Source organism: Ostrea edulis, chromosome 5 (genome assembly GCF_947568905.1).
Source record: "Ostrea edulis chromosome 5, xbOstEdul1.1, whole genome shotgun sequence".
Classification (NCBI taxonomy): domain Eukaryota; kingdom Metazoa; phylum Mollusca; class Bivalvia; order Ostreida; family Ostreidae; genus Ostrea; species Ostrea edulis.
Genome location: NC_079168.1, coordinates 40,675,995 through 40,691,931, shown reverse-complemented (window position 1 = coordinate 40,691,931; position 15,937 = coordinate 40,675,995). Strand labels below are relative to the sequence as shown.

The 15,937-nt window shown below is 37.1% G+C and overlaps 2 protein-coding genes across 2 annotated transcripts in view; one reads left to right on the top strand and one right to left on the bottom strand.

Moving 5' to 3' along the window:
* Positions 1-402, top strand: part of LOC125652592 (visual system homeobox 2-like) — a 14,932-nt gene extending 14,530 nt beyond the window's left edge. The window contains exon 5 of the mRNA XM_048881917.2: positions 98-402. Coding sequence (XP_048737874.1) covers positions 98-366 — 269 coding nt within the window. The 3' untranslated portion in view covers positions 367-402. The remainder of the gene's footprint in view (positions 1-97) is intronic.
* On the bottom strand, positions 375-15,937 carry LOC125652591 (triokinase/FMN cyclase-like). The gene is made up of 16 exons (XM_056166225.1): positions 15,703-15,937; positions 8,597-8,707; positions 8,079-8,263; positions 7,275-7,353; positions 6,593-6,682; positions 6,338-6,372; positions 6,044-6,128; positions 5,781-5,870; positions 5,551-5,667; positions 5,333-5,470; positions 5,071-5,205; positions 2,478-2,596; positions 2,154-2,257; positions 2,015-2,048; positions 900-986; positions 375-822 (listed from the first exon to the last, which is right to left on the bottom strand). Exons 1-16 carry the CDS (start codon positions 15,899-15,901, stop codon positions 661-663), a joined length of 1,770 nt encoding a protein of 589 aa, XP_056022200.1. The 5' UTR covers positions 15,902-15,937; the 3' UTR covers positions 375-660.

The following is a 15,937-nucleotide window of genomic DNA, read 5'->3' as shown; positions in this document are numbered from 1 at the left end:
TGAAACACCAATATTATTGATAGGAAAGTTTTGAAAAAGGAATCAGGATAAGTTTTTTTGTTACAGAAATACACGAAAAAAATCTTTCTTCCCATAGGAATGCACAAGAAATCTTTGGAGGCATCGAAGAAAATGCGTGAAGAAGAAGGAAGCGTGGAGGGAGGAGACTTGAACAATCGAGTGAAAGAGGAAATTCGGTCGGAGAGTATCGCAGCTCTACGAGCTAAGGCTCAGCAACATAGTGCGAAATTGTTAGAGAGTATAGAGAAGGACCCCAAAAGTTACGACGAGTCCAGCAATAACTCATTTGACAGCTCCTTTTTCTCAGATGCCGGTGATGGTACATCAGATATGTCAAGAAATTGAAACAGGCATTTCTATCAAATGTGGATATGTGTTAGAATTTATTGAACATAGTTTACCATTCTGATATTGAGTGTTGATTACGTGAGGTTGTATTTACATGTATTTAGTATTACGTCTGATATATATGTACTGTACATGTATTTGTTTGATATTACATGTACAATAATGACAAATAAAATATTCAAAATCATTACATTCAAACAATTCAATCGTATCATTATCTATGAATTACGGTGCAAATGACATGAATCGTCTAACAGACTCATCATTTCTTCCACCGGAGTCCAATCGTGATCACTTTTCGGTCTTTTTCAGAATCTCTAGTATTGCGTTGAACCACACTGTCACCGCCACTGCACCCGGGTCAGGATACTTTAACCTTTCTGCACTGACATAACTGGCTCTGCCGGCGTGAGCTTCCATGGACGCCGTGGCCTGGGCGGCGGACTCTGCTGCCTGTAATAAAATGACAGTGTCATCAATCCATGTCCAAATTTAATTTTGAGTTCCTTTATTAATTGACTAGAACTAACTTGCACTGCCGTCTCCAGACGCGTGACGGGACAAGAAGTCGGTTCCAGTGCGTTCAGGGCCGACACGGCGGCAAACAGTGCGTCTACCTGGAATATAAAATGTGACCACCGCCTTTTTTGCGTATTTTAAATAATTTTTTACAGAATCTTTAAAATACCGTAAAATTATTACTGAAACAAATTCAGGCAATGAAGGCTATATGAAGTACTAGTGGGATAACATTTTCGATATAAATTTGGATGAACCTGGGCATGATACTGTGCGATTTTAAAATTTTTATTTCATTTATCTATTCATTTTTGCTCATCACATAGAATATTCATTTCATCAGGTGTAAGTGGTTCCTAAACATATGCTGTCAATATTTTAACACTTTTAATTTCCTCCACTTTGTTTTCAAATGTTCTATACTCCATATATTGGGGTTTATTTCTTCCCTGCGTAGCCTCATGGATCCCATCACTAACCAACCTGAGTAGTTGTTATTCTCTTAATCGCTATAATGCACGTGGTGCTGTAATTCCCCGGGGAATGGTTTTAACAAGCGTTGAATCTACGTTTCATGAGAATGCTTGTACATTAATTTTACAGTTTGAACCCTTTTGATACCTCAGAAGGTAGATAGATTTATAGGTAGAACGCCCTCCCTCCCTTATTGTCAACCTTTTCTGAATCGGGGTGGGGGGTGTGTGTCATGCTCTTCACAAATTATAAGTAAATCAAAACTTGAATTTAAAAACTTGTACTGAATACATGTTTTTAAGATCTGTTTTAAATATGTCACCGATAAGGTAATAAAATTTGACAAATTGATAAAATTGTAATAAAATTTGGACATTGTCATTTTATCAAGATTTATTTTCGGGAACAAAATGCCCTTAACAAATGCGTGTTATTATACGTAACATCAGTGCTCATGCCGCTTTGCAGTAGACAGATCTCACATTTATATCAATCTTATGTGTTGAATAAACTTGTACAGGTATTTACCATTATCGCTATCTCATACGATATCAGATTGTATTTTGATTTAGATAGTAATTTCATTTGAAAATATTCCATGGCTTGAATAAATAAATACCGAGCACGGAGTTACTCTGAAAATTCTACATACCATCGTTCTATCACCAGGATGTGCGCCCCCGTATCTAAATAAAACAGAACGTAGGATATCAAATAGTAATACTAAAAAAATTCATCAGAATGTTACGATACTGAAGCACCTGGAGACGAATTGTAAATGCTAGCTTCACCTCATTACAGTCGATGTTCCTTCACAAAGTGCTTCCTTCCATCCACTCTCTGTGACGTCATTTTGCAAAGAACGAGAAGCGGATGTCAGAAACAGACCATACAACTATTAGAATAAAGTTATCCAAAATTAGTTTCCAGTAATTGTAATTGTTCTTACGCCTCATCAGCATAATACATATTTCAAAAATTACAAAATATAAATAAAAAAGTTCTATACAGTATGAAAGGTTAATTCCATTCACCAAATCATGGATGAATACAAAATATCACAAAATCTGAAAAATTGTTGTCTGTATGATTAATTATTTTTAATTTGATGGTACCGCTCCTGAGGATCCGCCCATTGACTGTTCCACTACGCCAGCCAGAGATAAGGCTAGATCCGCCGGACAATTCACAGGCAGGTTTGGTTTATCCCTCTTTCCGAGCTGTTTAATAATATCTGCAACCAACAGCGAAGTTTGAGATTGACCCTAGTACATACACAGTATTTAATGAACTTATTCTTTACAATTACATGTATTATTCAATACTGCATTCAAGAGATTTTTTTTCAAAATCTGAAGAAAACGTTTCTTAAAACCAACTTTTGCGTTAATTTAAACGTCATTTTGGATTGATCAAGTTTTCAATATCATAATTCAATACATCCACTGGACTTTGTACTTTACAAACAGTACACAGACAATATACTCAATCGATCAATTTTTTAAAAACATATTCTTTATACTAAAATAAACGCGAATGACATGGATTTATTCATTTTAAATAGGAATCCAATCAAGATTTTGGAAATGATGTCGATATGCATGCATTTCTACATACTTGCACATTTTTAAATGATGCATTATAAAAAATTTGATGATTTTTTTATGATATATATTCTATTCAATCAATCAACATACGGAAACAACAACGAAAACGATCAAGTTTTAGATTCCTTTAAAGTTTTATATCATATTTACATTTTTTTTGAGGGGATGCCAATTTTGCAGAAAACAACTGAGTGATAACCTCCGTCGTTCATTTACTTCATATTTATTTATTTTTGAATTGCAAAGTCCGGACCCAAACAACAGTATAATGTGAACACAATTATAAGATAAATTCACCTTTGTTTCGTTAGAATTGAGTTTTCAGTTTATATTTCATATGATTCTTTTTGCCATTCACTTCATGTGATCACTAATCTCTTCAAGGGGTGTCCATTATTTCTTCTTTCTAAAAATCTTAGCATATGGTTCCTACTCAATCGGTATGATACCTTTAGGAAATTCTAACAGGAAGTACGTCATAACGACTTCCTGTAGTTAGGGTCTACATACAAAAACTTGATTACCGTAAATAACGTTGATCTTTAGCATTATTTCCATCAATATACACATCTAACTTTTACCCTAAAACTGATGTTTTTTCTTGGTGGGTATGATATTCCCCTTACTCCATCATTGTTGTAGTGCAACATACACACATTCATTTATACATGTACATTGACCATGTAAGCTTTCAAAATCCCTTTGTCTGAATTAAAACGCCCTATAGTATCTTTATCATGATCTGATAATAAGTTGGATGCTCAAAGATTTTTGATTAATTGTATATATTGTTTAACGTCCCTCTCGAAAATATTTAACTCATATGGAGATGTCACCATTACCGGTGAAGGGCTGCAAAATATAGGCCTATGCTCGGCGCTTATGGCCATTGAGCAGGGAGGGATCTTTATCGTGCCACACCTGCTGTGACACAGGGCCTCGGTTTTTGCGGTCTCCTCCGAAGGACCGTCCCATTTAGTTGCCTCTTACGACAAGCAAGGGTTACTGAGGACCTATTCCCCACGGGATTGCTCAAAGAAGAAAGCTAGTTAAATCATGTTGAACAAGAACAAGCAACACCAGATAATGACTTCAAAAGTTCTCGTTATGTTACCCGGGAAACTCAGGGAAAACATCAACATCAAAATGCGAATAACAAAATGCTCATATTTAGCCTTAGGTTCTTCAAACAGATAATACACATCTCTGCTCCTTGGGCACCAAAGCAACCTTTGGCTTCAGACCTCTGAAATAATGCTTACATTTGGCCACCTACCCCACTATTGTGTGAACAAAGCTTTGTTACGAATGTATGCCCTTTGTATGTCTCTAATCATTAATGTTCTTTTATATTATTGTCCGTTGTGGGTCCATAATAGGTCAACAAATCATATACATGTAATATCACTACTCGCTTTTGACCCTCAGATCCATAAAACAAATGCTTACCTTTACCTGTCCTCCCTACACAGGACAATATTCATATCTGGATTATCTTACAATGTTTATCTGGTCCCTCATCAGACACATTTCACCTTTGGGTCATGAGTCCATAAACTTATTGTTGGTACATGTACCTCTCAAACAATGTTCATCTTTGCCTTACCATACAATGCTCATCTTTGGTTTACGTGTATCAGACAATGGTAGTATTTTGGTTGCTGAGAAAATGACCACCTTTAGCTGCTGGTTCAAGACAATACTCACAGTTAACTCCTAACAATGGTAACCTTTTAAAGTTTACAGAAAATACTCATTTGTGGTCCTCTGAATCCATAGGTAATTCTCGTATTCGATCTCCGGTTCCTGAAACAACAATTACCATTGGCCCCGTTAATCTCTCAGGCAATGCTTACCTTTGGCCCCGTTAATCTCTCAGGCAATGCTTACCTTTGGCCCCGTTAATCTCTCAGGCAATGCTTACCTTTCGCCCCGTTAATCTCTCAGACAATGCTTACCGTTGCTCATATCAATGCCTCAGACAACACTTACCTTTGACCCCGTTAATCTACCAGACAACACTTACCTTTGGCCCCGTTACCCCCCCCCCCCCCAGACAATGCTTACCTTTGACCCCGTTAATTTCTCAGACAATGCTTACCTTTGGCCCCCCGGGCCAGCGTAGTCCCACAATCCCCATCCCCACTCTCCCTGTCCAGCTTATTGAGTTCATCCTCTGATGCTATCAGTCTCTCCATGGATAGCTTTATCATGTCATATAGCATATCAGCTGCCTCTAAAAATACCGAAGCAAACGCAATAATTTACAAATATGTGATTATTGCATGGTCGTCATTTAATGTTGTTCTACGAGTATATCAATCCATTCATAAAAAATTAGCATTATCTTTGATAATTATCACCTGACGAGATCTGAGTATAATTTCCACTTTCCACTTGAACGTCGCTTTGCTTCACGGGTATAGACGCTGGTGTTTCCCTTACAGATGTACCACGTGACAAAATAGGACTGAACCAAGCAGGAACAGATACTTTGGTATCTAGATACACAAAATCATTGATGTATTTAGAAATGACACCCATATCACACTCTGTTCAGGGAGTACTTGAGTATACATACCTAGACATCGTTTAATTGTGTCATCAAGATGCAGAATAGTTAAAGATAGACCAGCCATTTCCAATGACGTCATAAACGAGCCGCAATATGCTCTTTCGACAGCTACACCCCTTTCCTCTTCATTGAAAGAAACACCAGATAGACATAAAATCAATTCTTGATAAATTCAGAATTCTCAAGATTTAAATAATAAAATAGAATTTTAAGATTTAAAAATAAGTGACCAGTACCTAATTGTTTGATGACCTCTCCAGCAATGATATTCATCTCCAACACTGACATACCACCCAAGTTATTGACCATACACGCCACTTTGTCTCCTTATACATCATTATATGAAATGGATATGAAATATGCTTTACATATCATTGATTAACATGATATATTTTGATATTACACAAAGGCATTGTGTCATTAGAATAAAGATTTGGGAGTAGTAGGAATATAAGAAATCCAAAATGTTCATCCATCAAATTCTAAGTATACCATGCACCTGCTTTCAGTTTGATGTGAGTTGTTGTGCTGGTATTTGTCATGTGATCAATTATCATCTTGACAACTTCATTAGCTGGTTTTATCTAAAACAATAATAACTCACAATGAAGACGAGTCCTTGAATACATGTATATCTGGTCTCGAGTTTCATTATTTTTATGAATATTTAGTGAGTTATGAGTGATTGAATTTTAGAGACGATTTTATTCGAGCTCTTAAACTCTACGACTCCAACTTGAAATACCAGAATGTCCGTTTTCTGTTCTTAAAGTAGAAGAAGACTTCTTTGTACCTTTGTTCTTTTGACACCTGCTTCGCCGTGTAAACCTAAAGTATGCAAATGTTTATGATCGGCACTAAACAAGTTTTCAGTACAGAGAAAAGACAACATATTCTGCTATTGTTGCATTGTCATTTTTATTTACCTAAACCAATGAAAATTTAGTTTTAATATGCTAGTAGTATCATTATAACTTGTATATTAGTACAGCGTCATTACAAACCAAGTCTAGCGCTTCTCAGTACTTTCAGTACGTTGATTATTTACCTAGACCAAGCTCCATTTCGTCTTCGCCGAGACTAAAAGTCGGCCCAGATCCCGGAACGCTGCACGGTGTCAGACTCACGCCCATTGTTCCTACAAAACAACAGGGATGGATTAACAAAGTCAGGATACGAGACAAAAAAGTGAACTACATTCAACAGTTTTTGAGTGAAGGGACTACCAGGGATATATGGTATTGGCCTAATTTGCTCCAATAAAATGACTTTAATCATTTTTTAAAGTAAAGTTTATGCTACTTTGATGAAGGTATATATGCGCATTGTTCTGATAAATATATCATGCTAGTTTACAAAATACACGTGTAGCTGGAAATCCTGGGATAGGACGTTATGAATATGGGTTTTTCTTGGATTTTATAAATTTTGATGAATAAGAACAAATATATAGCGAACAACTACCTCAATATATTACATTAAATTCGTATCTTTAAAAATCAAATCAAGAAGTAATCTCACTTAAAAAGTCGCTTTATGCGTCTAGAGATAAAATTACGTGCTTGGTAAAAAACGAAAGCAGGTGTTCAGATACTTCATTTCTGGCATCATATTTCAAAGATTTTACTTGCATTAAATTTTACGTTTCTGAGGGGTAAAGTTAAGCTCAACTTGTAGATATTTTTTCTAAGATTCTCAATTCTGAAGTAATGTGAAAAAAATGGTCTTGCCCATGTTTCTTGTAACGTATTTTCCAAATTTCACTATATCTTCTAAACTTTTCCCTTCCTCTGCAAGCGCACCACATATCTACATCAGAAATATAACAACACATTTTATTCCTAGTTGCTTTTCATATAACTAAACAGTTTCGTTACCTTATACTGCCCCCTACCCTTACGTCGTCTCGTTCCCTCATTCTGCCTGGTTACCTTCATCCTGCCTCATTATCTACCTTATTCTGTCCAAATACGTACTCTCTTGTTACCTTATTCTGACTGCTTACCTTACTTTGCGTCGTTACCTTATTCTACCTCGTTCTCTTACTCTGTCTCGTTACATTAGTTTTTCTCGATACCTTTCTCTGTTTTATCGTCATACTCTGTCGCGCTACCCTAGCATGTCTTATGACCTTATTCTGCCTCGTTACTTTACCTTGTCTGATCGCTACCTTATTCTGTCTTGTTAACTTATTCTAGATCTGTCTCGTTATCTCATTCTGCCTCATCGCCTTACTCTGTCTCATTATCTCATTCTTACTCATTACCTTATTCTGTCTTGTTAACTTATTCTAGATCTGTCTCGTTATCTCATTTTGCCTCATCGCCTTACTCTGTCTCATTATCTCATTCTTACTCATTACCTTATTTTGTCTCTTTAACTTATTCTAGATCTGTCTCGTCATCTCATTCTGTCTCATCGCCTTACTCTGTCTCATTACTTATTTTACCTCGTTACTTTATTCTATCTCGTTATCTCATTCCAGAGTAAGTAGTTTTTTCATCCCGTCTCATTATCTTATCCTGCCTCGTTACCTTATTCAGCAGGACAGTGCCTGCCAGTCCTCGCCGACCCGCCGACTTGTCTGATGACGTCAGAGCACAGTCCTCACCAATGGTTACCGAGTCCACTTTCAGTCCTTCGTGTCTTGCTCGCTCTATTGCTGATCCGAAGTTCAGACGATCTCCAGTGTAGTTAGTTATTACAACAACACAGCCAGCTGAAACAGACGATCTCCAGTATAGTTAGTTATTACAACAACACTTCGCTCATCTTCCTAAGTCAAGGGTTTCAGATCCGTTCCTCTCATATTCCCAAGTCAAGGGTTTCTGATCCGTTCCGCTCATCTTACCAAGTCATGGGTTTCTGATCCGCTCCACATAAACATTTATGTGTAGCGGAGCGGATCAGAAACCCTTGACTTTTGACGATGAGCCTTTATATGCATACTTCTTATTAGATTGATAGTGTTCATACTTTTGTAATGACGAAGCTTCGAAGGTGGTGGCGTTTCCAAAGTTGAATAATCAAATGTACAATTTACAGAACTCACCAGAGTTAGGTTTGGTGACGTATCTCAGGGCGGTGAGTATGCTGCTGGGGGGAGGGGACGCAAACACCGCACCAGCTACCGCCACGGACAGCATCCCGAGCCCGACATAGCCTGAAAAGTATAGGTTATACAAACACCGCACCAGCTACCGCCACGGACAGCACCCCGGGACCGACATAGCCTGAAAAGTATAGGTCATACAAACACCGCACCAGCTACCGCCACGGACAGCATCCCGGGACCGACATAGCCTGAAAAGTATAGATCATACAAACACCGCACCAGCTACCGCCACGGACAGCATCCCGGGACCGACATAGCCTGAAAAGTATAGGTCATACAAAACCTTGATTTACCAATCCCCTAATATTTCTTAAGGTAATTCCACCCCTCTAGAATTATAGGTTCATTCTTATTTTTGATTGTTGATTCTTCCAATAATGTATCTTAGTAACAAATAAAAAGGATAAAATAAGTATGTTGCGATATTAATGAAATTTTTATCAATTAGCACAATAGACATGTTGTCAACGCCAGAAAATTGCAATTTTCCTTAAACAGCATTATCAAAATTTCACAAAAACTGGTTGTAACGATATGATAGTATTCATAACAATTTCATGAAACCGTTTTTCAAAAAGAAATAAACAACATGTTTGTGAAAAATAGAGGAAATCTATCACATAATGGACTTGATAAATAATTTAATTAAAACAGAGTTATTGTCCTTGGATTCAATATTTTGAAACATATAATTGATTATTCATATATAACTTAGACTTTTGAAATATTTTATGGTAAACAGGATTTTTTACAATCACTATTGAAAAAGACTTCAACAAAATTAATGTTCCTGTCATGCATGAAAGGTGAAGATAACGAACAGTGATCAATCTCATAACCCCTATAAGCAATAAAAATAGTTAGTTGGGCAAACACGGACCCCTGGACACACACCAGAGGTGGGATCAGGTGCCTAGGAGAGGTAAGCATCCCCTGTCGACCGGTCACACCCGCCGTGAACCCTATATCCTGATCAGGTAAACGGAGTTCAGGCCCGTAGGAAGCAATTTCACTTTGGGGGGAGGGAGGGGCACCACACCAAAGTAATTTACGACAAAAAAGTGATATCGACAAAATCATTAGTAAAAAGATAACTGCATAAATATGTGCAAGCATTGAGGTGTACGTCATGTACATAAATCTAATTATGTACATAGAATCTAATTAGTTTCCCAGAAAACCCCTCAACTTTAATTTTAAGTTTTGTTTGGGGGGTTTTTTTGGAGGGGGGGGGGGTGTTAAGGATTTTTTTTCTTCTTTTTTGTGTTTTGTTTATATCTTTATCATTTTGTTATCAATCATTTCTGATTCATAAGGTATTTAGTACTCGGTAAACTTTCCAAAAATCGCCAGTCTGTGTTCACTTTCACTTACGAACTCCTAAACTATTTTTTCTGGATTCAGTTCATCAGTCTCATTTTTATGAACATGCAATAAAAGCAAATTGTTTGTTCGTATTTGGCTCATTGTTGATCTCAGTGATGTTTTCAATCTTTTCAAGGCGCTGAATGAGCGCTCACTGGTTGCGTTAGTTGCAGGAAGTACCAAAATTAGTTTGAGAATTTTGAGGATCTCGGCAAACAGACTTTTTTCATTTGAATGTCTGAAAAATTCAACCACACTTGGTATATCTGGCGTAAAATCTTTTGGCAAAACAGTCTTTAACATTATAAGTTGGTAGTGAAGATCCTTTGGCTTCAAATCTGTATCATATAGGGTCGTGAAAAAATTGAATTCTTCTTCAAACGTTTGACCTGTGTAAGCCTTAATTACGAGGTTTTCAAGATTAACATAAGCTTTGTAACCTGGTTCGTCAAATCTAGATTTTATGCCAGCTAAAAGCAGATCTAATGCCTCATAGAAATCTTTCCTATACATATCTGCACACGATGAAAAAGTATGTGCTGCTGTCTATCATCAAGTTTACGAGGAATTTTGCGTTTTCTAGGAAGAACAGGATCATCGATGTTCATCTCTTTTGCTTTTTCAACAACTTCCTCGTAAAACTGATTGAAGATTGTCTCATCTCGGAGACTTTGCAAAGCACTCATTGTCGTTGATGCCATTTTTTGACCATCACTCGCCGAGAGATTTGGAACCTGCAGAGCCCTTGCCAAATTATCATTATAACGTAAAAGTTTTTCACTGAGTAAATACCCAAAGAAGAAATCAAACCTGCACATATAAGCAGCCACTCCCCTAATTCTGTTTCTCATTTCTATTAGAGGCTTTCATCCCAAACATTTCTTAGAATCACATAGTTTGACAAAATGCTCAAAAATGTGTCGGCTTTTATTGTCCATCTTGTGGGACACAAAACCCTTATTCCCGCTGACGTTTTCTCTAGATTTGGGGCATTTTTTTATGTATTGAAACTCATCTCCCTTCTTGGAGATTCTTTAATCAACTTTGTTATATCCTTTGCAATGTCCAGGGTGTCTCTAAGCAACTTACATTCCTTAATAGAATCACTGCAAGCTAGGTTAAGAGCATGACCATAACAGTGTATGTAAAGGGCTCTGGGTTCAAGTGCATGAATTTGTGTTGCAATACCTGTCTTTGAACCAGCCATAGAAGCAGCCATGTCATAACACTGGCCTCGTACTTTGTTGATAGGCAGATCGAACCTCAAAAGGGCATCTTTAATTGCTAGGGTTATTGAATTAGCCCCAATGTCAGAAAGACAGTACATCCCTAATAAATCGTCATGAGCGGTAAAATTTTGATCAACTCATCGAATGCATAAAACAATTTGCTCTTTGTTGGAAATATCTCATGTTTCGTCTGCCATTATTGAAAAGAATTCAGACGATTTGATGAAAGCAACAATTTGTCGCAAAACCTGCAACCCCATCATCTGCAAAATTTCATTTTGTATATCTGGAGCAACATACTTATTTGTCTTGCGTTGTAGCCATTCCTGAAGCTGGGGATCGCGTTTAGCCTCTAGCATGAGAAGTTGATTAAAGTTCGAGTGTTTCTCGTCTTTGGCACCCCGAAGAGCAATTCCTTGTCGAGCAAGAAACTTCAAAATGTTTGTGATTTTAAACATATTCTCTCTGTTAAACAGACTTCTTCTCGACTTCGTGCGTCTTTGAAAGACATTCTCCAACATCTTTAACCTCCTCCTTTATCGTAAACTCTCTTTATGGCAATCACTTTTCTCGTGTGTGGCGAATTTTGTGGTTGCTTTTGTTCCCAGTTTTTAAAACCACTTGATATGAAAACTTTTTTCTTTCTTGTGACAACCGAGAGTCTTCTTCTGAAATGATTTTATGCAAATGATTTTATGCAATGAAAATTGAATACAACATCTTTGATTTCTACATAATGTAACCGATGCCACCGATCAAACCAGGAGGCATTGAAAGATCTCATCTTTTTACCAAACTTGTTTGCTGGAAAGAAGATATTCCGTGGCTGATTTATGGTACTACCGATCTCTGGTGTATGCCATTTTTCATGTACAACCTGGACCTTTTGAACTGGTATTTCTGAGATATCATCTTCTGAAGAAGAAGAAGAATCAATAAAGGAAGCAACCTCAACATGTTTGTCTGTTTGCAGTTTCCCCCAATTTACCTGTTTCAATAGACTCCTCATTTGTGTTAGACTCCAAGAGTGGGGAAGGACTATCTTGTGATTGTTTTGGTTCAAATGAGCGATGAGGTTCAGAATCCTCAACGGATAACCTCGAACGCTTTGAAAGAGGTTCCTCATGCTTGTGAATACAGGCAACAAAATGATTAGGTGTCCAACCATCTATTTTCGTAGCAATTGTTTGAGTCCACATGATGTGGATATCATCCTGATATTCTTTAGCATCAGTACGGTCAAGAGGAACAATAAGCTGATTATGATCTTGTCTGTTTACACCAGGGTTTTGCACCTCGGGGAAAATCGACATGATTGGTTTCTGCAAAACGTTAGAAGCTACGAACATATGTAAAAGGCTTGAAGAGTAACCGTTCTGGGTTGTTTTTATTGTTTCCTTTTGTAACGAAGCAATCAAATCACCAGTAATTAAACACTCTTCTGACAGGGAACTTTCAAAGACATATTGAAGTGAACTTGTTTTGTGGACATGGTCACAAAAGTGTTTTCATTCGTGTAGCGCTTCAGGTTTGAAACAAGTTCAAACACAATTCGTACCCTCATTTCCTTCAAATTGTCCTCATGTCCAAACACAAAAAAGAGAGAGTTCTGAATAAACAATCCCATCACCATATATCTGAATCGGGATAAGCTCAGAAGGAGCATCATTTGGATAAAGCTCTGAGGAAACAGTATCTTTTCGAATATTCGAAGTTGGGATATTAGGTATGCTTGTTGGAAGAGGATATTTCTTAAAACTTTGCCCTTTGAGTCTAACAAGAAAACTTAGTGCTCCCCATCCCCCTTTTCCTGCAGTCCTTGCTTCTTCGTGCACCTTTTCGAAAAATGCCTTTCTTTCGTCCGTCTGGCCATACATTGTGAAATATAATCAAAGTTAAAACTGTGCGGAAGGTTGATCTTACACTGATACGATTGTGTCTACTCTTGGACCAAGAATGAAACAGGTCTTCACAGCCTGAGACTTTACAAGCTTTGAAAAAGTTGTTACACGTCATGACCTACGTCACATTGGGGGTGTTACGTCACTGATAACTAGTACTTCACACATTGTCGGGTTTACCTTTACCATAAAAACTGTGATGATAAAAAAGTCAACAATTTACCATATTAGCTTTACAAAAAGATTTTAAATATATACAAACGTTGAACTGGTATTAGGGCAGTTGGGCATAGACATTTTTGTATCAAGACGAAGTTTCTATGAACAAGCTATCTAATGAATTATCAGACCTTGAAAGTTAGTCAAGGTCACACATATTAGATACCTTTTGATCAGTCGTCCCTTGCGAGATTTTTTCACTCGTATGAGTCGTCAACAAATACCGGTAAAGGACTTTAAACGACACTAGTGCCGGGCACTTGGCAAAGGAACAGTCACTACATATCATAGGTTTGACGCCAGATGCGGAGCTGGGAACGAGAACCGAACCATTACCTCATGATTACGACCTTTTGGATGATGCCCTAAGAAATGTTAAGGCATTAAGTGCTTTTCATAATATTTTTTTTTTATTTAAGCTAAAGGACAGTCACACTGACTGACTCTGAGTCTCATTGAATTAAATGAACTTTCTGCTTAAAAATAATTATACATTACACTATATGTGAATTTTACTATCCTACGGCCATGGAGTTATCCGTAGTCAAAATCAGTGTGCCAAGAACGGCCTAACAATCGGTATGAAACACGTCAGACAGCATTTGATCCAATGATAGGTTGTATTGACGAACTAGACCGTTATAACGACCATAGAATTTGCGAAATGATTACTTCAATCGAGACTATTGAAACTTCTGTACCATCAACTTGTTTGTCATTAGCTTGCCTCTATTTAAAAACTGACCATACGAAGAACAAGCTCTTGCGTATCGAATCAGTTGAGAGATAAATCTTATTAAATCATTTACTTTGCAAAATCTTATGACATCACAGGAGGGTGGAAATACCTTAGGTGTATACAGTTTACAGCCAGACAAGGATTGATCCTAACATATAATCATTAGTTCATTGGAGCTATAAAATCATTAAAACCAAGAAGCAGCAAAAATTCACATTCATTTACTTCTGCGACTGTCTATTATGAGTACTTTGTGTAATACATGTACACATGTATATTGAATTTATATTTACATGTATTTCAAACATTGTCACATTGTAATAAGATGATGACGTTATCGATTTTAGTAAATACTTAGCATACTTTTCATCATCCTTCGCAGTAATCTATGTATACCTACGCCCCGCTCTTCCGTCAAACTTATCTGTTTGTCATGTCAAACTTCGCACAACGTTAAAGCTGAATGATGCGATGTTCATGTATTATTTTTGTACAGAATTACTATAAAGCATATTAATCATTATTAAAGTGATTAACTTTCCCTTAACCACATGCTTGAAAACATTTGCATGTAAAAGAAAACAATGAGATTTAAAAAAAAAAAAAAAAAAAAAAAAAAAAAAAAAAAAAGTAAATATAGCGGGTATGCATAAATTAAACATTGTCAATAGCTTTACGCACGTCAGGGAAATCCCAACATGTATATAATTCAGACAAAACTGTCTAACTTTAAGACCGAAAGGGCGTAAACAATGAATTACGAATAGGCATTTAATATTTTTATTTCTCTTAAACTTCTGGCACGGTACGTTTGTAACACAGAAAAGACCACCTATGCATATGATCTTACCTTTGAAAGTCTGAACTGGACACGTGACTGTCATTTGATTCTAGCATTAGAAGTTTTAAAAAAACGTTTGTACTAGGTGGAATTTTTTTATTTAAAATTCGGACCATATAACTTATTGTTACGTACGTTATAACGTAAGACAGATGGGTGTCGTTCTCACCAGGTACGCAGAATTCTAGTCTGGTCCCCGCCCCCGCCACTCCTTGATCACTCGTTTCCCAAAACGAGTGATCAAGGAGTGGCGGGGGCGAGGACCAGACTAGCAGAATTCAAGGTCGCTCCTTTAACTGCAGATTTACTTTCTCTTGGAAACACTGTTCCGACATTTAGTGTATCAGTATAAATAAAACTCTTCCCTACTTTCTTCTCACTGTATGTCTATAATTTACCGCAACACAAATTTCAATGTTGTTGTTAATTAAAAATCAGATATCAATTTTCTTTACATCAAAACCCACGCAGACATACCTAGGTTTGAAATAAAGGCATTTAAATTTCTAAAGGATATTGTAAAATTCAAATAATTTCTTTAAAAACAATCATCGGGAGTCGAACATTATGTGTTTTCATTTGAGCAATTTAACGTTATTTTCTTAAATGTTTCATCAACCTGTGTCTATTCATTTTACTAAAATAATCGCACAGTGGATACAGTCACGTGTACACTACTTTTGGATCGGCCTTTATTAAATTCAGAACTTTTTATAAGTTTTTATCGGAATGGTCCTCCGTAGTTTTACCTGCCTGCGCTGGTTCGTGCCCCGATCCTCCGCCGCACAGCAGCGTCACTTTTCCCGCCTTTATCACCTCATCAATGTCTTCCCTGACCACGATCTTGTGGTCCTGTAAGATGCGGAGTCCGGAGTGGACGCTGACCAGGCCTCGGAGAGCATCGTCCACACAACTGTCCACCGAGTTCACTAGCTTCTTCGTGGCCATGCCTATTCAACTATTTCATTATCTATATATTGCCTC